The 23687-nt window shown below is 40.2% G+C and overlaps 1 protein-coding gene across 2 annotated transcripts in view; it reads right to left on the bottom strand.

Moving 5' to 3' along the window:
- Positions 1-23687, bottom strand: part of psmf1 (proteasome inhibitor subunit 1) — a 63411-nt gene that overhangs the window by 21450 nt on the left and 18274 nt on the right. For both annotated transcript variants that reach the window (XM_048550374.1, XM_048550375.2), the window contains exon 4: positions 18939-19136. In XM_048550374.1, coding sequence (XP_048406331.1) covers positions 18939-19136 — 198 coding nt within the window. The remainder of the gene's footprint in view (positions 1-18938; positions 19137-23687) is intronic.

Here is a 23687-nt window from a genome sequence, read left to right as displayed (position 1 = left end):
GAACTGGACACCCAGAATATTATTGGGTCTTTGGATTAATAGTTTAATGATAGTACCGTTACGCCACTGTTAAAATGCCTAATTTTCACTTTCCATTACATAAACATAAAGGGTTTTAATTGTGTAAATGAGGAGAGATTGTTCCCAATGGCAGTAGATTTGCTATTCAGAGATCACAGATATAAGACCGTTAGCAAAAGAAACAGATAAGAATTTCGTTTTAAAAAACGGAGTCACTGTGATCTAGGATACAATGCCTGAAAGGACAGAAACAGCAGATTCAAATATTATTTCAAACAAGGAACTGAAGGTGACATGTGTCCAGGATTACGGAGAAAGGACAGATTTTGAGTGAGTTATTGGATGATTCTTTCAGACAGCTGACATAAGCACAACGGACTGAGTGGCCTCGTTACTGCATCATTCTATGATTTCATCCGCATAGTATCTTACTTTGGCTCAGGAATAAACACATTAACAACAGAGTTTATTTGATACAATCAGATACACAGCTGCCAACAGCATTTCTACAGATCGGACAGACAACAGAATAAAAGAAATTGACTAGCACACAATGCGGGTTTCAAGGATATCTTCTATTGCACTCAACCATGGCCCCAGCAAATGCAGGCTAATAACTGCCTGTTTCATTTCTGGTACCTGCATAACAGCAATCTACAGGGAGATGTTACTCATCACAAATATAGCTGACATTTTCTGCAGTCTCAAAGGTGAATAACATCTTGGAGTTTTGAAGCAAAACAATTTTTTAAAAACTAATTAAAATATCAATTTAGCAGTTCTGTTGATGAGATTGGCTGATATATGTTTTAATCTTAAACGCCAATCTTCAAAACTGGCAATCGCAACATCTGTCAATGTGTTACAATCGTTCCAAAACCACTAATTAACATATCAAGATTTTAAAGAAAGCTTGAATGAAAGATGCCCTATAAATTTTAAATATTAAATATTGTGATGGGTTCTGATGGAATAAATTAAAACTGGGAAGTAAATATCCCATTACCAGAAATTTTGAGATTGTACTCTTTGGAGCAAAGGTAGTCATATAGAGATTTCATAAAGAATGATGTCAAGGACAGGGTTCAATCTCTGTAATGGCTGAAGTTACTATGAAGGCTGCACCTTTTCAACTTTGCTTCTCAACTGAGGTGTGGTGGCCTGCAGCTTAAACTCACTGTCGGTCATCGCGCTCTCTGATTGGACAGCAAACAATGGTACTTTGGGATTAGAGTGATTTTCACTTTTCACTACATAAAGGGTTTTGATGGTTCAAATAAGGAGAAATTGCTCCCAATGGCAAATAATTTGCTATTCAGAAGGCACAAATGAAAGATTGCCAGCAAAAGAAACAGAGATGAGGGGATGTCTTTTGTGAGTTGTTGTAACCAGAGGTGTAAATTGAAAGGAAGGTGGAACTGAAATTAACAGTAACTTTAAAAAGAGAACAAAGACACAATAGTATACTTGCTGTAAATCAGAAAGAAAAAATATTGGAAACTGTCAGCAGGTCTGGCAGCATCTGTGGAGGGAGAAAAAGCATTTATGTTTAAGTCAAGCCTTTCATCACGATCTTGAGAAAAGCACACAGATCTGAAATATTAACTCTGTTTCTCTCTCCATAGATGCTGCCAAACCTGAGTATTTACAGCATTTTCTGTTTATTTTTATTCTACTAAAGGGAATTGGATATATGCTTGAAGGAGATAAATTTACACTGTTGTAGAGAAACTGTTGGGAGCGGGATTAGAGCTCTTTCAAAGAACAGCCATGACAGACTGAATGGTTTCTTCATGGATACATAATTAAAAATAAATTGAATAACTTCAGATCACACGTGTATCCAAGGCATTTGAAATTTCACCAAAATGAATTATTGCAACTAAAATTTTTTAAATGAATCATTAATCTAGAAAATTGTAATACATAGCTGAGCACTTTCTCTTTTGATACCTGTGTTAAGAACTTCAAACTTAGAACCAGTAGTTGGCCATTGATCATTCAATGTCATGGCTGATCTGATGTTGTCTTAACTCTACTGTCTGTCCCCCATCGCCCTTGTTTATCATAAATCTATCAACACAGCTTGAATAAATTTAAAGATCCAGACTCTACTAACTCATGGGGAAGAGAATTTGTAATGACCCACAGAGAAAAAAATTCCTCATCTCCATTTTGGAAGGTGAGGAAAAGTTGAGACATGTGTAAATAAAGTTAGTTCAAAAATGACTGTCTGCAATTGCGCATTCGTTACTCAGTGTACCACGCAGCACAAATTTCAAACCTTTTCATAACTGGAGGGATGTGACTGATCACCACAATATACTTCAAATCTAACAATCTTGGTAGAGGCTAACCATACAGTCATTTTATGGAACAGATGGTGACCATTCAACTCATCAAGTCCACACTGGTTGCCTGCAGAACAATCCAGTCTGTTCCACTCTCCTACGTGATGTCTGCAGCATTGCACATTTACTTTCCTCAAGTGCCCATCCAACTTGATTTTGAAACTGTCAATTCTACTTCCACCACATTCACTGGTAGACAGTTCAAATCATCACCATTTGCAGTGTAAAAAATGTTCTCTAGTCCTTGTACCATCAGCTAACGGGCAGTCAAGCCTTCCTAATCTTGTACACCTTTATAATAATCCCTTCAATTTCTTTCACTCCAAGGAAGACAAGCCCATTTTTTCCAAACATAACCATGTGACTTACCTTCCCTCCCCACAATCTCTGAAACATTTCGTCTGACCAGAACTGGAGGCAATGCTCGATCTGTGGACCAATCAGGGTTTTATAAACAATCAACATAACCTCTCTATGTTTGGCCTCTGTGCCTCTATTTATGAAGTCCAAGATTACACAGGCTTTGCTAATGACTCACTCAATATATTCTACTATTTTCAAATGGTGTTGCACATGAACCACAGGTCCCTCTGTCACTACCCATTCTCAAATTGCCAGTAAATCCATATTATCTCTCTCCGTCACTTCTGCCAAAATTCATTACCTCATACTTTTCTGTACTAAATTCCATCTGTCACCATTTTGCTAGCTTAGCCAGGACCAGTTATACGCAATTTGTATAATCCTCATTGTTTACCACTCCTCCAAGTTTGATATCATAGCAAGTTTTGAAATTTTACTTCATACTGCAAAATCGAAGTCATTTATATATATCAAAAAAGAGTGTTCGTAGGACTGACCCCTGCGGAACACCACTGTTTTCCACCCTCCAGTATGAAGAATTACAAGCTACCGCAAATTACTACTTACTAAGTCTCAAAGACAAGTCAGAATGTCTCTTTCATCAATCTTTGATCTTACATCATTTAAAAATTCAATTCGATTCATCAAGCATAATCTGCCTTTTACAAATCTATAATAATTTGCCTTAATTAACGCAAACTTTCTCCAAGTGCTTGTCAATTATGTTTCCTGATTACTGATTTACAAAATATTACTTAGTGCTGAAGTTAAACTAATGGGCCGTAGTGTTCAGAATGACCTTACACTTTTCTTGATAACAATGTCAAATGTCCCACTCTCCAAGCTGCGGACACCTCCACATGTCCAGATTAAGTTTCAAATATTAAAGCAAACTCTTCTGCAATAGCTGCCCTCATTTATTACCACAACTTGGGATGCAAAAGACATCGCAATCATGTGACTTATTTACCCTAAAGCATAGCCAGACTGCATTGTACCTCCTCTCCATAAACTTTCACATTATCCAACGCTTCCACCATCTCTGCTCTTGTCAGATTCCTCTTCCTGAGTAAACTCCAATGTAAAGAGCTCATTAAGTACTGCTGAGAAAGACACACACATTCTTTAAACTTATTGTCTTGCAATCATTACAAAAGGGGTGAAAGAAAGAATAAATACTGCATGAGAACATTTTTGATTGACTGTCAAGGCATTTCTGATTAGTTAAGGAAAATGTACATGGGAAATTTTGTTTCCCTTGAACATGTTCCTCTTTCCTGCAGAGAAAAGGTCCTTGAATAATGTAGCTTCTAGTGATCTCGAGTAAGCCCTATTACAAGATCGACTGATAACGTGATGAGTGTTAGAGAAGAACATTTCACAGCATGCCTTGTTTTCCCAGATACCCTCGAGTTCAGTGCCAGCAAGTGAATAACAATTTACAAGTATCCTGTTTTTTCCCAGCATCTCGAAGCATACATCACCCTCCAGGAAGAAACAGCTGGTGGTAAGAGTTGGAAGACAGTCCTCTGTATCTAATCTAGGCTGACCCTCCAGTGCAGCAGTGAGAGGGTGGTGCAATGTTAGAGGTAATATAGTTTGGCTGAGGCAGCAAAGCAAGGCTCTGCCTTCTCTTCTGGATGAATGTAAATTATTCCATGGCACAATTTGGAAGAAAAACAGGGAGTTCTTCCCTATGCTGGACAATATTTACCCCTCTAAATACTGTCACTGAGACCAATTACCTGGCTGTTTATCTTGCTCTATTTGTGGAATCTTGCTGTGTGGCAATTACATGCTTTGTCTCCAATATCACAACAGTGGCACAATGCTTCAAAAGTACTTCGTTGTCTGGCAGGTGCTTTAGGTTATCCTGAGGTTAGCAAAGCTGCTATCCTTGAGGTAAAGTTGAGAAGGTTGGGCTAGACCAATTCAGATTAGAAGAATGAGTGGTGATCTTATTGAAACATACAAATGCTATGGGGGCTTGACAGGACAGGTACTGAGAGGTTATCTTCACTATAGAGGAATTTAGAAATTGGAGAAACAGTTTCAAAATAAGAAGTCATCGATTTAAGAAGGAAATGAGGAAGAATTTCTGTTCAGAGGATCATTCAGTGAAGGTGATGAGGTTAGAGGGCTACGGAGATAGGTAGGACTGGAGAGAGTGAATTGAGCTGGATAACTCTTTTGGGAGCCAGCACAGATAAGATGGGTAGAATGGGCTCCTTCTGTACTGTAAAATTCTATGATTCTATTCATCTTTGGAATTCTCTTGAATAGAAAACGGAGGAGGTTGGGTCATTAAATATGTTCATGGGTAAGTTTGATAGATTTTTGATTGATAATTTCATCAAAAGTTATGAAGGTAGGCAGATAAGCAGAGTTAAGACTACATTAGATCAACCATTGTCTTATTGACTAGTTGAAGCAAGTTTGAGGGGGTGAATGCTTACCCTGCTCCTAAATTCTTACTTTATCTAAATGCAAGATTCTCTTCTAGTTCATGGGCTTTTTTTTTTCTTTTTTAACAATAGCATATTACCCATTTTATATCTTTTCTTTTAATTCTTGATCACCATGGGGAAAAATCGCATTGACCACACTAGGGTCACAGATATTACAGCACAGAGAAGCCATTCAGACCCGTTCCAGTTCTTTAAGACAGCTAAACAATTAAGCCCACTCACTGAATCCCTATAGTGAAGAAAGAGGCCACTTGGCCCACTGAATCTGCATTGACTTTACAAAGAGCAGCCCACCCAGATTCTTCCTCCCTACCTTATCCCCATAACCCTGCAATTACTATGGCTAATATACCTAACCTCACATCTTTGGGCTGTGGGAAGAAACTGAAGCACCCGGCCGTAACCCCAGAAACACTGGGAGAAGGTGCAAACTCCAGACAGATAGTCATCCCAGACTAGAAGTGAACCTGAATCCCTGGTACTGTTTTGCAGCAATGCTAACCACTAACACCATACTGCCCACTCTCTCTGCTCCTTCCCTGCAGCCTTTCAAGAGGTTTCCTTGAACACCATACTCTCCCAAACAAGTTCATACTACTGGCTCATCGCTAAATACAGAAGTAGTAATTGTATGGAACATTATTTCTATTGTTGGAACATATGTCCCTTGCTCCCAGCATTATCTGAGGATTTGTTTTGTCAAATTTTGTCACATTCTGGAATGTGACAGGAAACTCAGGCTGCAATAAGAATCAGCTATCTCACCATTAACTCACTCTTGCTTCACTTCATCAAACTCCTCTTGGGTGCCTCCAGTCAATGGAAATCCCTACTCAGTAGCCAAACAAAACATGCATGGTACGCAAAGTATTTTGGTAATAAGGCTGACTTGAAACAACTGCACTTGTGTCTGTTTGTTATTTACTTCCATTCAGAGGATGCTAGGCAGGGTGCTCACAATTGGTGTTCGTAGCCTAGCACATCCTTTCCTGACATTGGTTTATGATCAGTTTTGAAAAATGACTCAACAAAAAAAACAGGAGAACTTGCATTAACATAACGTATTTCATAACCTCAGCATATCCCAAAGCACTTTACTGCCAATTACGCAGGTTTTGAAATAAAGTTGCTGTTGCAGTTTAGAAAATTTTGCAGCAATTTGTACACAGCACGGATCCACAAATAGCAAGAAGATCATGCCTAGATAATTTAGTTAGAAGACAAATATTGCCCAAGACACTGGGAAGAATTTCCCTGCTCTCTTTATTTAAAACAGTGATAAGTTATATTTTTATGTGTACTCGAGAAAGCAGATACATTTCTCTGTTTAATGTCACGTCTCAAAGATATTCGCTCTGACAGTACACCACATTCCTCAGCATTGCATTGAATGGAGTGCTCACATCATGTACACAACCATATACGGGGCTGAACTAATACAAGCAGCCATTAAATACAACAGCTGCAATCTCCACAACAGAAACTATTAAAATGATAAACTGCCCAATTGTTATCTATGACACCTCAAACCAATTATATAAGTTACTGCATCTGGCTTTCACAGAACATGAATTCTCAAAGGAAATGAGTGGTTTTTGGCCAAACAAACCCTCAGAGATAATGCTGGGAGCAGGGGACACGGTAAAGCAAAATTCTGACAACAGAAATAATATACCACACAATTACTTCTTCTGCATTTAGCAATGAGCCTGTGTTCGGGAGAACATGGTGTTCAGAAGGTGGTAGGACTGAGCTCAATAGAACTTTGAGGGAGGATGCACTTTCAGTGGAATCTTGACTAAATTAATGCTCATGACAATACCAAAGATTTTATGCTAGTATTCCAACAGCTATTTGTTTCCCATCCACTGTCTGTCTCCTGACCAGCGGTCATGCCTCAATTCAAAATACAATGATTATTTATCTTATTCTGGTTTCTGGGATCTTCATGAGTGCAAAACAGATACTGTCAATGAATGCTCTTTTAAAGTGATATATGAGGGACACATGGTAGCACTATGCTCAACTTAATTTGCCGCTTCCAAGTGTAAATGTATAGCTCCAGTGACTGGCAATTTGAATGCTCATAACTCACCAGATTTAACCAAATTTATTTAGGCGGGTTTAAGACCGGTCTTAAAATGCCAAAAAAGAATGGTTAGAACACTAAAGGAGGAATTTAGCCCCTTGTGTCAGCCATCTGCAACAGCAAATTAGTAAATGCCACTGCTCTGCCTTTCTCCCTCAGATATGCAAATACTTCTCTTCAGATAACTATTTAATTCTCTTTTAACTGAATCTGACTCTACCAAGCAGAGCAGTTCAGATCCTAATTTCTCATTCTGTAAAAACATTTTTCCTCATGATACCTTTGGTTCTTTTGCCATTCACTTTAAATTGATTCCAATGATTTTAAACACCTCTATCAAACCTCATCTCAATCTTCTAATCTCTAAGAAGAGCCATTTTGCCAATCTGTCTACACGACTGAAGTCCCTCAGGAACTAGCCTCATGAATTTCTCACAAAAGGTGGTGGTGGCAAAATTGCACAAGATTTTCCTGTTGATGTTTAAACAGTGTTTTACAAAGGTTCATCAAAACTTCTTTGCTTTTGTATTCTTTGCCTTTATTCGTTAAGGTCAGAATCCCTATACCTTTTAATTACTTTCTGAGCCTACCCTGCCATTTTTAACAAATTGCTTTCATATAACCCAGACTCCTCTGTTCTGCAGTTCCTCTATTTTATATAGTCTTTTCTGGTATTTCATATGACAGGTACCAACTCACACCTCTCTGCATTAATTTTCAGCCAACATATTTCTATCAATTCCATCAACGCTCTATTTCCTTTGAAGTCGATCATTAACCTCTTTACAGTTCACAATATTTCATGCAGCCATCCTGGAAACTCAAGTCTGCATTATTGATACAGATCAAGAAAGCAGTGGACCTAATAATGACCCATGGGGTACCCCACTGTTAAGTAATAAACAACTGTTACAACAATACTGATTCCTGTCACACAGTCAACTGTGTCTGTGCCGTCACTGCTCCATGCATTCCTCGGGTTTTAACTTTGCTCTCAAGCTTGGTGCGTAGCTATTAATCAAATACGTTGTGGAAGTTCAGATACCACATCAACCACATTACCCTCATGAAGCTCTATGCTACCTCAACAAAAACTCAAATTAAGTTAGTTAAATACAATTAATTAATTCACATCTATTCAGTGACTATTCATGCTTATCCTGGATTACTATTTCTAAAGGCTGTCTCATCAGAAAGGTTAAAATGACTGGTCTGACTCTTAACACTCTTTATGGCCACGAGTGTAACATTTGCAATTCCACAGTCCTCTGGCACCACCCCTGTATCTAAGGGCAACTGGAAGGTTATTGCCAATGTTCCCAGAATTTCCACCCTTACTTTCATCAGCAAAATTAAATGCATCTCATCCAGTCCCATTGACTTATCAGTGTCAGAATCCTTTGCATGAGTCATAGTAAGAAAGAAACAATAAATATGCTTCCGCAGTTCTCTTTAGACTTCATTACGTTCCAAAGTGAAGAAATAGTTTTGAAATGCTTTCACAGCTGTAATGTTGGTACTGTAGCATGTACTGTGAACACAAGGTCTAATCAACAAGAATGAGATAATGTCCAGGTCATCCTTTTCACTAATGTTGACTGAAGGATTAATATCGGCCTGTGCCAAAGGGTATTTTGTGTCTAAGCAAGAAGGCAGTTGGACCTTTAGTTTAATGTTTCATCTGAAAAACAGGGCATGTGATGAAGCAGTGCTTCTCAGGGAGTACACCGGGTGCATCAGCTTAGTTTTTATTATCAAGCCTCTGGAGAGGGACTTGAAACCCAGATTTCTTTGTGTAACCCACTGAGCCGCAGCTGACAGCTCATCAGTCATTGTTCTTCCCAATTCCATTTGGGGAGAGTATTTGGAGATTGCACAGGTCTTAATCATACCATTGAAATGAAAATGAAGCATGAGAATATTTTAAGATTGTGCATCTTAAATGCTAAACATGGAAACAGTTTAAATGATGATGCTGATGATAATTTTCAAGTCACAGCCCAAGAGCAGCAGTGTGTACAATCCATCACAGCAAAAGCCATGCTCTAAACACATCTGAGCCTACTCAATGAATCTAATTAATTAGTGCAGTGCATAAACTTACCTTTATTAAACAGCAGAGGCTGCATTGCCGTAGGAATGTTATAGAAGCCCATTAAAAAGAAATCAATTCAGTGAAGCACTGTCTGTGAATTTAAATCACATCAATCCCGATAAAACTGAAAACTGGTTTATTTAATCCCTGTAGAACTGAGTTAAATAGTGAGCAAACTGCAATACTATACTGTGCAAACACAAGTTATACACTGCCACTAAGCTACAAGCCCAATGTTAACTCTACCTTAAAAGCTAAAGATCAGGACATTAAGTTTCTGTTAAATAGCCATGACGTTGATTGAGAGCAGACTCCATTAGATTCAAAATAAAAACCAAAAGAACTGCAGATGTTATAAGTCAGGAACAAAAACAAAGTTGCTGGAAAAGCTCAGCAGGTCTGGCAAGTCTGTGAAGGAAAAAACAGAGTTAAAAGTTTCACGTCAGAACTGATGGCGGCTGGGAATATGTCAGTTTATATGCAGAAAATAGGGAGGTGGGTGGAGTGGGAAGTAAACGATAGTATAGAGCTCAAAGAGAGAGAAAGGTAGTTGAACAGACAAAGGAGTTGCTAATGATCAGGCTAGCAGGGTGAATAGTTGTTAATGGGGACTGTTAGAGACTAACAACAGGGGTTGTGTGATGGCAGGCTCTGTGGTAACAAGGCCTGGTGTGTGGGGTAGGGGGTTGGGACATGAGAGAGTTGAGGCTATAAGATTATTGTACTCAATATTGAGTCCGGAGAGCTGTAGGGTCCCGAAGCAGAAAATGATGTGTTGTCTCTCCAGCTTGTGTTGCGCTTCACTGTAGTTTTGCTGCTCAACGCATTGGCATTTTACCCTGTCTGTCCTTCTGTGCACTCCCACTGAAAATAGAACCTGGTCATTGATCATGTTGGTGTTTTGTGGGAGCTTGCTGTGCAGAAATAGGCTGCTGTGCTTCTCTACTTAACAATTGACTACATTCCAACTGATTCTGACAGAAAGTATCCAGTTGAATTAGCCCACCTATCCAACATTCTCTTAAGACCATAAGACATAGGAGTGGAAGGCAGGCCATTCGGTCCATCAAGTCCACTCCGCCATTTAAATCATGGCTGATGGGCATTTCAACTCCATTTCCCTGCATGCTCCCCATTGCCCTTGATTCCTTCTGAGATCAAGAATTTTTCGATCTCTGCCTTGAACGCATCCAACGTCCCAGCCTCCACTGCACTCCATGACAATGAATTCCACAAGCCCACCACTCTTTGGCTGAAGAAATGTTGTCTCATTTAAGTTTTAAATTTACGCCCTCTAATTTTAAGGCTGTGCCCATGGGTCCTAGTCTCCCTGCCTAACGGAAACAACTTCCTAGCGTCCACCCCTTCTAAGTCATACATTATCTTGTAAGTTTCTATTAGATCTTCCCTCAACCTTCTCAATTCTAATGAGTACAATCCCAGGATCCTGAGCCATTCATCATACGTTAAACCCACCATTCCAGGGATCATCCGTGAGAATCTCCGCTGAACATGCTCCAGGGCTAGTATGTCCTTCCTGACGTGTGGGGCCCAAAATTGGACACAGTATTCTAAATGGTGCCTAACTAGAGCTTCATAAAGCCTCAGAAGCACATCGCTGCTTATATATTCCAACCCTCGAGATAAACGGCAACATAACATTTGCTTTCTTAATCACGGACTCTACCTGCAAGTTAACCTTTAGGGAATCCTGGACCAACACTCCCAGATCCCTTTGTACTTCTGATTTGCAAATTTACTCACCATTTAGAAAATAGTCCATGTCTGTATTCTTTTTTCCAAAGTGCAAAACCTCACATTTACTCACATTGAATTTCATCAGCCATTTCCTGGACCACTTTCCTAAACTGTCTAAATCTTTCTGCAGCTTCCCCACCTCAGTACTACCTGCCTGCCAACTACTTTGCACCATCGACAAACTTCACCAGAATGCCCCTGGTCCCTTCATCCAGATCATTAATATACAAGGTGAACAGCTGCAGCACTAACGCTGAGCCCTGTGGGACACCACTTGTCACCGGTTGCTATTCCCAAAAAGAGCCTTGTATCCCAACTCTCTGCCTTCTGTTAGACAGCCAATCCTCAATCCAAGCCAGTAGCTCATATCGAACACCATGGACCCTCCCTTTGCTCAGCAGCCTCCCGTGAGGCACCGTATCAAAGGCCTTTTTGGAAGTCTAGATAGATAACATCTACTGGGTTTCCCTGGTCTAACATACTTGTTACCTCTTCAAAGAATTTAAACAGGTTTGTCAGGCATGACCTCCCCTTACTAAATCCATGCTGACTTGCTCTAATCTGACCCTGCACTTCCAGGAATTTAGAAATCTCATCCTTAACAATGGATTCTAGAATTTTACCAACAACCGAGGTTAGGCTAATCGGCCTATAATTTTCCATCTTTTGCTTTGATCCTTTCTTAAACAAGGGGGTTACAACAGCAATTTTCCAATCATCTGGGACTTTCCCTGACTCCAGTGACTTTTGAAAGATCACAACCAAAGCCTCTGCTATTTCCTCAGCCACCTCCCTCAGAACTCTAGGATGTAGCCCATCGGGTCCAGGAGATTTATCAATTCTTAGACCTTTTAGCTTTTCTAGCACCTTCTCTTTTGTAATGCCTACCATACTCAACTCTGCCCCCGGTGCGTCTCTAACCCAGAGCCAATTTGTTAAGCAGAACTAGTTTAGTTTTGTCATGAAACCATTAATGTTTCTTGTTTGACCATCCATAGCTGTGAACTGTTCCATAAACTGACTACATCTTATGGTATAAGAAATACTCCAGCATTCCCTTTTGTTGTCTTTAATTTGTAAATATCAGTCTCTTTGTTTAAATTCTGTGCAAAACCCATAAACCTACATGGATCTGATTTATCATTTTATCATTGTACTTCCACGTGGACAGTCAATTTTTTCTCAAGTTATTCCCTCAAGTTCCAGGGTTAAATGTCTATCCCCTCCAATAATTGCGTAGACCTTTTTGAAATTGGCTGAAACTGCTTGCTGCAGTTTAGATATGATCTAGCCAGGAACAAAAGTAGTTTTGAATGCACATCTCCAGATATAAGTGTCATTCTTCTTGATATTCACCTCCACAATGTTTTTAAAATCTTTGTAAGGAATACTTTCCAGACACTATTCATGACTTGCACAGTTACATTCCTGGAATTGATTCCTGCTCCAAATCTCAAGTGCATGCTCATTTAGCACATAATATACATTAACACTGCATTACTACGCATTTCAGTGGACTGAATTTCAGAACATCCCTTAAAATTTGTTGATATTGATCATTTGCAACTGCTTTCAACTTTGCAAATGCCAATCAGTTAGAAACAGCTCAGGATGTTTGATACAGAGAGAAGTATTGTTAAGGGCAGCAGATATGTGGAAACACCATCACTTGTATGTTTCTCTCCAAGGCCATCACAATCCTCACTTGGAAATATATCACTGTTCCTTCACTGTCACTGGGTCAAAATCCTGGAACTATTTTGGATGTACCTATATCAAATGGCTATCAGTGTAGTTCAAGAAGACAGCTGACTACTAACTTCTCACGTGCAATTTGAGATGGGCAATAAATGCTGGCCCAACCAGCAAAGCACAGATCCCCTTAACTTAAGAAACGATAATTGGCAGAAGGATTAATGGAGATTTTAAATCAAAAGATTATTTCTGACCTGCATTCCTTGTTTCAGGTAGAGCCTATGTCCATTTGCAGCCAGCAAGACAATGGCCACCAAATCTAACTTCACAATTGCTAGTTAAATGATAAGTATTGGTCAGAACTTTCTTGTTCATCTTTGAACAATACTAGCTTGTTTTCTAAATCTGCACGCTGGGCAGTTAATGCCTCAATTTAATAGCTTATCTGAAAGAGTGCACATTCAACAATACTACATTCAAGTGTCAGGCTAGATTATGCACAGAAATCTCTGGAGTAAAACTTGGATCCATGACCTTTACAGTTAGAAGCAAGATGTACTGAGCCACAGCTGACATGAGGAAGAAAATTCACCGCTTTGTTGGAATTAAACAGCAAAGAATACACTGGTGAGCTGGCATTACAAGGACAGTGAAAGGTTTGTCTTTTCAGGGGCATGTAGGTACGTTGACCTTCTATAATCAGTATCTGTACAGCATCAGCTGACCAATGTTAGTCAAGAACAGGAGAAAGCCATTTAGCCTGGGGCCTATTTCTTCATTCAATGACATAATGGCTAATTTGCAACTTAACTCCATACACCTGCCTTTTCCTTTTTTAAAAATTCATACATGGGAGTTGTTGACTGGGACAACATTTATTGTCTGTCCCTAGGTGCCCTTGAGAAGGTTGTGAGCTGTCTTCTTGAACTGCTGCAGTCCATGTGCTGTAGGTCGACACACAATGCCAGCAGGCGAGGCAACAGCCGAGTGGTATTATTGCTGGACTGTTAATCCAGAGACCCAGATAATGTTCTGGGAATCGGGTTCAAATCCCACCATGGCAGATGGTGGAATTTGAATTCAATAAATATCTGGAATTAACAAGTGACCTTGAATCCATTGTTGGGGAAAAACCCATCTGGTTCACTAATGCCCTTCAGGGAAGGAAACCGCCATCTTCACCTGGTCTGGCCTACATGTGACTCCAGACCCACTGCAATGTGATTGATTCCTAATTGCCCAGAGGGGCAATAAGTGCTGCCTAGCCAGTGACTCCCTCATCCCGTGACTCATCCTTGAATGAATAAAAGAAACCAGGAAGGGAATTCCAGGATACTGACTCAGCAACAGTGAAGAATGACAACATACGTTTCCAAGTCAGGATGGGGAGTGGCTTGGTGGGGAACTTAGTTGTGGTGTTTGCATGTATCTGCTACATTTGTACTTGGGGAAGTGATTATGGGTTTTGAAGGTGCTACTAAAGAAGTTATTAATATCTTAAAAATATATTATAGTCTCACATTTATTCTTCACAAACAATCTAGCATCAAATGCCTTTTGTCAAAGAGAGTTCTAAATTACAGTTCCATACTCTGTGTAAGTTGTTTATAACTTCTTGAAAGATCTGATCCTAATTTGAAGACTAATCCCGCTGAATACTAGATACTGCCCCAACCTTGGGAATAATTTCTCTATCTGCTATTCCAGTGTCGCTTCAAGTATAAAAACTTTATGAAATCACTCCTTAATCTCTAAAATTACAGGGGTATCAACTCTAGTTTGTTTAATCTCTCTCTGTAATTTAAACCCCTGCTGTCCAGGTATCACTCGGGTACATCCACACTGTCCATGTACCTTTCACAAACCATGGTGTCCAGAAATCCTTACAATATTCCAGGTGTGATCTAATCAGGATTTACATAACTTTAACCATACGATATTTTGGTCTTCTTGATATGAAGTCCATCATTTCATTTGTGGTTTGATCATTTTCAGTACCTAGTCACATTTTAATGATCCATACTGAAACCCAAGTCAATTGGGATTTCCACAATTTCTAGTTTTTCAACATTTCTAAGTACCTCAATTATGTATTTTCTAATTCTGAAGTTGCTGATTTCACACTTGACCGATTGAAATCAATTTGCTGTTGTATACAATGTTTACAATGCCAGCCATCTTTATGCTGTTGGTAAACATTGGATCTGGGCCATTCATGTCCACCATCTGAGTCGCTGATGAATATAACTTATTTGAGCCCGAACACAGATCTTTGAGAAATACCACTAATTACATTCCATCAATTAGACTACCTTCCTATTATCCCTGTTCTATGCTTCTTCCCACTCAGCTAATTTTCTAACCAGGTCAATAATTTACCTTCAGGTCCATATGCTTCCATTTTATTGCATTAACAAGAATCATTTAAGTTTCCAATGAGTGCTCATGAAGAACCCAATGTTAATCCAAAACACTAGCTAACAGGAGGCCATTTACCCATTGTACCTCTTTGAAAGAGCTATGTACTGTACCTCCTTCCACTTCCCAACTCTTTTCTCATATCTAATTCTCTTTTAAATTTGAATTCTAAATCTGAATTCACCATCTCCTGAAGCAATGCTTACCAGTTCACAATAGCTCAGTTTAGAAGTAATTCCCCTCAGCTCCTGATTCAAATAATTGTGCAAATAAATTCTTAAAATGTTTGATTTTTGGAGGGAGCAAGATATGAAAACCTCAAAATAAAAAGTTGGTTCTCAAAAGGTATGTTTATACAGTAGAGAATATCTCATTCATTAAAGAGACTTTCAATCACATCTGATATGCCAGGATGTTGATTATAACAGATCTCCTTGGTGAATGAAACACACATACAGGGGACAAAAGGAACACAACATTCAAATGATCACATGGTTATTCAATATTTGCAAAAAGTTTCAATTAGTTTATCATAACTTGCAGAGAAGACTCTCTTGTATGTGTGTGTCAGGCCTAGCTCAGTTAGGAATGTTCTCGGATTCTTGACTATAAGTCAGAAAGTGACAGATTCAAAATCAGGCTATAGAATGCTGCACTGTTGGACGTGCTGTCTTTCTGATTAGTCAATACGCTACAGACCCTTTTTTGTCCCTTCACATGGGCACAAGTGATCCCACTGCACTGCTTCTATTATGTTAAAAAATGGATGAGCTGGTCCTTTACTTGATTGCTGTATGGGGGATCTGGATGTGCACACATTTGTTACCATCTTTCCTGTATTACAAAATTTAAAAAATAAGCCTTTTCTTCCTGTGAAAACCACAAAAAGGGCAATTATTTAGTTTCTGTATGTAATTTTTGTTAGAAATATTTAATGAGTCTCTTCAGAAGAAGTTGAAATAAAATCATTTCTGACTGCCAGTCAACACCTTCAACAGCCTCATTTTGTGGTTGAAACAGGGCAGATCCCACTGACACTGGTTGCAATAGGTAGATGCCTCCAGACTAGTAAAATTTGAGTTAACACTGGATCTGTCTCCCGAGAAGGGAGTGCGGCAAATGCAGCAAAGCCTGGATAAGTGAATTAGTATATAGTCACAGTAGTTGGCAGTCCTAAAAAGATTTGAAATGTCACTGACATCTGAAAAATATATCTTTGATAACAGAAATTTTAGCACAGGGCTGTTATGCCTCTTTCTTGCTTGTGTGTTCCTCCAGAATCTGTTTTTATGCTCACATTTCTTGCTGTCTTTACCATGCAACAAAATAATTTGCACTTTAATAAATATTAACAATTGCACACTTAGAATTTTGCAAAATATCCCAAGATGGTTTACCGGATTGCAATGATAAAAATTTGACAATGACTCAAGGAACCATTGGTCTGAACAGAAAAATCTCAGTTTTAATATATATCCTTCAATTTTTGCAGATATTTGCATCTGCACGCTAATAACGCTTACTCTTCCAGGCAGAGAAAATCATCATGCAAGGTAAATGCTCATTTGCCTTGTTCTTGCATCCAAAATGTATCATTTTCTGCATATGATTCTTTACTTACATTGATGTAGCAACTTTCATGTTTTCCGACATAACGTCCAAGTCACTTTGCAGTCAAAATGAAATACACTGGCCAGTTACACACAATAAACATCTTATTCTATTTACCTTTAAGTGCAAAACCTAGCCTCAGCAGGCTGTCCTTGAGTCAGAGGTTCTAGCTTGAAACTCCCAGTGAATGCTGCACTGCCGGAGAGGGGCAGTAAACTAATAACCTACCTGCCCTCTGAGGTGAATGTAAGAGATCCCTTAGCATTATTTTGATGTTTAATCAATTACATGTCCCTGGTTTCCAATACAATATTTATCCCTTAATCAGCATAACTAAAACACATTAACTGACTATTATATCAATGCTGTTTGTGGGAGCTTGCTGTGCATGAATTAACAGACAGGCTTTCTATATTACATGATTGACTTCGCTTCAAAAGTATTTTAAAGGCTGTGATGTGTTTGTGATATCATGAGACCATGAAAGCCCTACATAAATGCTAGTCTTTCTTTCTATAACTGCAATTTTTAAGATCATCAGAACGGTGGTATAATATATTCAGGAAGTATGTCAAAAAGGGTTCACTATGCTCATTGTACTCCATCAATAGTCCTGCGTACAATACCAGAAAAGGCCACATGCTAATCAAAACAGTCCTTCGACAGTGTATCTATCACAATACCAAATAAAGACTCCTTCGCACCTAAGACACTCATTTCCTTAATTCCCATTCGAATAAAACAGACTGCTAAATCTCTACAATCAGGAGCTCAGTTCCCCTATAGATACTGATTCAGTACATTTCGAAAGGCATCAAGTCACCCAGAACAGACAGCTTGTTCCAACATTCTATTTGTTGTAGCATCTTATCTGGTCACTTTTCATTTCAAATTGTGCTTGGCGTTTTGACATTTCCATCCTTGCTGTTTAATGCTAACGAACCTACTTATCATTACTTTTCATTGTTCAGAGATACAGCATTACAGCCTTCACCAGTCTTTCCTTCTCCTGCAGTTAGACCATTCTACCCCACCGAGGCACCCAGTGAAGTTCCTCTGTCATAGGGTTGTCTCATTAATGTCGCTACACACAAAATATTGGCCAAAATTCCTTCTTCTGTTGACTGGTGAGCCTGACAAGATGTAATGAAATTGTTGCTGGCAGGAGTATACATATGCAGCATGGAAACAAACACCAGTCCCATGGAGCTTAAATCAAACATCAAATTATGTAATTACATAACCATCATATCACAGATTTCACAGAGTCCCTACAGTGCTGATACGGGCCATTTGGCCCACCAAGCTTTCACCAATCATCCGAACAGCATCCCCACATCACCCTATCCCCGTAGCTCCTCATTCATCATGGCCTGCCAAACCTTGGACACTACGGGGTAATTTAGCATGGCCAATCTACCTAACCTGCACATCTTTGTACTCTGAAAGCAGAGCACTCAGAAGAAACCCAGCAGACACCAGGAGACAATGCAAACTCCGCAAAGACAGTCACCCAAGGCTGCAATTGAACTCAGGTCCCTAGCATTGTGATGCAGCAGTGGTGGCTACCATGGCAAGAATGATATATCTCTTTCAAAACAGCCAGAAGTAAAACATAGGGCTGAATGGCCTCATGTATTGTTTGACCATTTTATAAGTGAATATTCTCATATTTATAGTATTTATATATTTATAATATTTATATATTCACATTGTATTATTTGAGTATTCTTTTTCTCTCTGTTAAGATGTTGCCATGCTACGTACGTAGATTCAGAAACAGAATATAGGCCAAAATCTATTTACACCTGTGTATTATGCTCCTTAGATTCTCTGTGGGTTAGGAAGCCCACTGGAATTGGCAGGTCCTTCCTGAAAATTTAGACTTTAGTAGGATGTGCAAGGTACTAAAGGATTGAATGTTCTTTTTTTTAAACCTAACTACATTTGCTGTGCTGAAATTTTTATTTTTGAATCAGGTCATAACTTAAGCCACACTTCAAAAATCAAAAGATTCCCCCACCTCCTGCCATGCATCTTTTTGAACAGCAATGAGATATCAAACTCACCAGGGAGGCTGCCTTTGTGGTGCACTGGGTGGGATGAAGAGTGGGTTGGTGCCTGCATGTGGTTGAGCACCTGGACCAGACCGAACTGATTTTTTTCCTTTCTGATGCCCTCCTCCAGCTCGCTGCTTTGTGCCAACTAAAGGAGAAACTATTGCTGACTCAATATGATGCCGCAACTCCTCTTCCTTCTTGAAGACTCTGTTTGAGGGAAAAGGGGTAGAAAAGCATTTTCATTAAAACAGCAAAAATAGTTCCAAAAAAATGAGCAAGGTGGCAACTGTGCAGGATATTTCTAATATGGCTGAGGAAAATGAATTGTATATCTTTGCAGGTTGATACAGCAGAAATGGAATCCATTTGGCCCATAACACCTGTGCTGGCTCGATGGCTATGCTATCCAATTGGTCCCATTAGCCCTGCAAATTTCTTTTTGAATGTTAGAATTGAATCAGCTTTCACCACCCTTTCAGATAGTGCATTCATTATGGGTACAAATTACTGTTTACAAAAAACCTAGTTTTCATCTCCTCTCCATTATTTTAAATCTGGACCCTCTAGTTATCAAGCCTCTTGTCACTGAAAACCATTCACAACTTTTAATGCTTTTATTACATTTCTGCTTAACCATCACTTCCCTAAAGAGAACATCAAGTCCCCATCAGTGAAGTTATCCTTAGTACTAGCTAAAAATCTCCTCTCAGTCATAATGTGGATTCCACGCATCAAGGGGTCCAATGGACGAGATCTTAACAGCAAGACAAGACCAAGAAAATGCAGACGGCAACAACCTTTACACCTGGTCTAATCTAACATCACAAGTATCTTTAAAGGGAGGAATTAAACGGCAATTTACCTAAATACAGCTGCACAGAGAAATTTGTCATGATTCTCTGCTTACAGAATGACAATGTGCAAGTCATGATCCTTACCAACAGATCCACTACAGAAGCCGCGTGTTTAAATGGAGGTCAAGTAAGAGTCTTCAAACCAATGCTCTCCAGAAGTCCATGAAATTTCCTACTGGAGTTGAACTTCTCTACAGGATGAGCGGGTAACTGCATCATGGTTGACCTGCATCAACTTCCAGTTCAGAATCAAGACCACACCAACTTCAGACATCATACTGCAGTGTGCAGATAATGCTTGTATGCACACACACTCAGAAGCTGAGCTCCAAATTGTTGTCACCACATTCACCAAGGCATATAAGAGGTTGAGCCTTAGGGCTACGCCCACAAGAGAGAGATTCTCTACCAGCTTGTTCTTGAGGCACAGCACTGTCCCCAGCTACTAAGATCCACAGCAAGCCACTGGGCAACAAGGATCAATTCAATACCACTGGAGAAAAACCTCAAAAGAACTGCAAATGCTGGAAATTAGAAACAAAAACAAGAAATTGCTGGGAAAATTCAGCAGATCTGCAGCACCTGTGGAAAGAAAGCAGAGTTAACATTTTGGGTCCAGTTCTGGAAAAAAGTGTCACTAGATCCAAAATGGTAACTGTGCTTTCTCAGCACAAATGCTGCCAGACCTGCTAAGTTTTCCCAAAAAGTTCTGTTTTTAATTCCCATACCTTGGGACTTTCCTTTTAATACGTCCAGAAATTAGTGATGAAATTCAACATCGATTCTGAATGTATCAGCCGGCTTTGGCCATCTAACCAAAACAGGTTTGATAACAAAGACCTCTGACCTAATATCAAGCTCCAGGTCTACAGGACAGCAGTGTTACCTGCCCTTCTGTTTACATCGGAAATATGAACAATGTACAACAGACATCCCAAATCCCTAGTGAAATATATCAAAAGTGAATGTTTCAGCAAAATCCTGCAAATCCAATGGCATGGTAAATGTTTCTGTGTCAAAGACCTCACAAGCAAATGTTCCCAGCATAGAAACTTTGGTTAACCTGCGTTGGGCATGACTCATCATCCACATGCATGACATAAGACTTCCAAACCCAACTTCTGCTCCTAACTCCATCGTGGTATTCAGTTACCAGAAGGGCTGAGAAAACACTTCAAAGATATAGTCAAAGCCTCAATGGAAATCTGTTGCCCATGATAGCACAAATGTGAAAAGATGCATCTGAAAAGCTACCAACCATCTCAAGTATCTCTGACAAGTCTTGCTGGAGGTCAAGCACAAACAGCAAAGTATATAAAAAACCCAACCATCCCACCCACCACCACTTAAAAACTGCCTGTTTAGTGATCACAGGACCCACAACTTTGGAGTGAAAGAAAGTCATTCTCAGTCTCAATTAATGCCTAAGTAGTAGACTATTTTAGTAAAGTTTCTCTGCGTTGTCTCCAAACACTTCTAAAGCATGGTTCCCAGAATTGGCCATAGTAGCCTAGTTGATCAAAGTTTAGTATAACTTCCATACTGTTGTATGACATCACCCTACCAATAAGGTCAAGTATCCTCTTTGTCTTTTTATGCAGGCTTCTCGACTTGTCCTTCCACCTCAAAGAGTAATACGATCGTAAAGTTTTTGACTTATAATCTTTGCTGCAATTATGAAAGCTTCAAAAGACTCAGTCACCAGAACACAGAAATTGAAGGCAATTGGTAATACAGACCAGAAGACAGATGACGAGAACATTTTGCTTACACAGCAAATTATGATGATCTGGAGTTTGCGAAAAGGATGGTGGGAATTGAGTCCCACGGTAAGATCCAAAGATAATTAGTTCCCTATTTAAAATGAAATCACTTGCAGGCAATCGAGAAAAAGAGAGTGAGATTCATTACAGAATTCTCAGTTTGTTCATGCAGTGGGAACAGAATCTTGGATTCTCCAACATCTGCAGTTCCCATTATCTCTGGTCAATGGGCACTTCCAGTTTTGTTTCCTGAGACGCCATATTAGATCCTCTGCTATTCGTGGTGTATATCATTGATTTAGATTTAGGCTTAAATGTAGGAAACAAGTTGGACCATCTTTGCTCACTGGATTAGCAGTTGACACAGCAGAATAGACCTGCGAATGGAATATTTCAGATCTCTAATCAGCATATAGCCAAAGGAATCAGTGTGAGAGTCTGCGTTGTTTTCAGTAACAGCACTTTCATAGAATCTTACAGCAGAGAAAGAACCCTTCAGGCCTGAGATAATAAAGTGAGAAGCTGGATGAACACAGCAGGCCAAGCAGCATCTCAGGAGCACAAAGGCTGACGTTTCGGGCCTAGACCCTTCATCAGAGAGGGGGATAGGGAGAGGGTTCTGAAATAAATAGGGAGAGAGGGGGAGGCGGACCGAAGATGGAGAGAAAAGATGATAGATGGAGAGAAAAGATGATAGGTGGAGAGGAGTATGGGTGGGGAGGTAGGGAGGGGATAGGTCAGTCTAGGGAGGATGAACAGGTCCAGGAGGCGGGATGAGCTTAGTAGGTAAGAAATAGAGGTGCAGCTTGAGGTGGGAGGAGGGGAGAGGTGAGAGGAAGAACAGGTTAGGGAGGTGGGGACAAGCTGGACTGGTTTTGGGATGCAGTGGGGGGAGGGGAGATTTTCAAGCTTGTGAAGTCCACATTGATACCCTTGGGGTGCAGGGTTCCCAAGCAGAATATGAGTTGCTGGTCCTGCAACCTTTGGGTGGCATCATTGTGGCACTGCAGGAGGCCCATGATGGACATGTCGTCTAAGGAATGGGAGGGGGAGTTAAAATGGTTCACGACTGGGAGGTGCAGTTGTTTATTGCGAACCAAGCGGAGGTGTTCTGCAAAGCGGTCCCCAAGCCTCTGCTTAGTTTCCCCAATGTAGAGAGAGCCACACCGGGTACAGTATACCACATTGGCAGATGTGCAGGTGAACATCTGCTTAATATGGAAAGTCATCTTGGGGCCTGGGATAGGGGTGAGGGAGGAGGTGTGGGGGCAAGTGTAGCACTTCCTGCGGTTGCAGGGAAGGTGCCGAGTGTGGTGGGGTTGGAGGGGAGTGTGGAGCGGACAAGGGAATCACGGAGAGAGTGGTCACTCTGGAAGGCAGACAAGGGTGGGGAAGGAAAAATGTCTTGGGTGGTGGGGTCGGATTGTAGATGGCGGAAGTGTCGGAGGATGATGCATTGTATCCGGAGGTTGGTAGGGTGGTATGTGAGAATGAGGGGGATCCTCTTCGGGCGGTTGTGGCAGGGGTGGGGTGTGAGGGATGTGTTGCGGGAAATGCGGGAGGCGCGGTCAAGGGTGTTCTCGACCACTGTGGGGGGAAAGTTGCGGTCCTTGAAGAACGTGGACATCTGGGATGTGCGGGAGTGGAATGCCTCATCCTGGGAGCAGATGCGGCAGAGGTGGAGGAATTGGGAATAGGGGATGGAATTTTTGCAGGAGGGTGGGTGGGAGGAGGTGTATTCTAGGTTGCTGTGGGAGTCGGTGGGCTTGAAATGGGCATCAATTTCTAGCTGGTTACCTGAGATGGAGACTGAAGGGTCCAGGAATGTGAGGGATGACCATTAGCTTTTGCTTGCAAATTAAGCATAAATTCTCTACAGCCCCGCTGTGCTCGAAACTGAAATGTGAGCTCTCTAAACATAACAGGGAAATGGTCGAAGATGCTGCGTTCAAGGCCTCTGATGCATTTGAAAGCTCTCGGGAATACTCAAGTTACTTGTTTCCTCACATTGGAGAATATTTTCTGAACTCCATGAGAAAAGATCGATTTCTTGTCTGTGCTGACAAAAAAAAAGTAAAGCTCCTTTCTTTTAATGCTCATTTTCTCCCATTTCTCCTTGTCATTCACTGAGGTTCTTTGAC

The sequence above is a fragment of the Stegostoma tigrinum genome, chromosome 19 (assembly GCF_030684315.1).
Source record: "Stegostoma tigrinum isolate sSteTig4 chromosome 19, sSteTig4.hap1, whole genome shotgun sequence".
NCBI classification, from domain to species: domain Eukaryota; kingdom Metazoa; phylum Chordata; class Chondrichthyes; order Orectolobiformes; family Stegostomatidae; genus Stegostoma; species Stegostoma tigrinum.
Note: the sequence above shows the minus strand (reverse complement) of the source record. Positions and strands in the feature narration are given on the sequence as shown.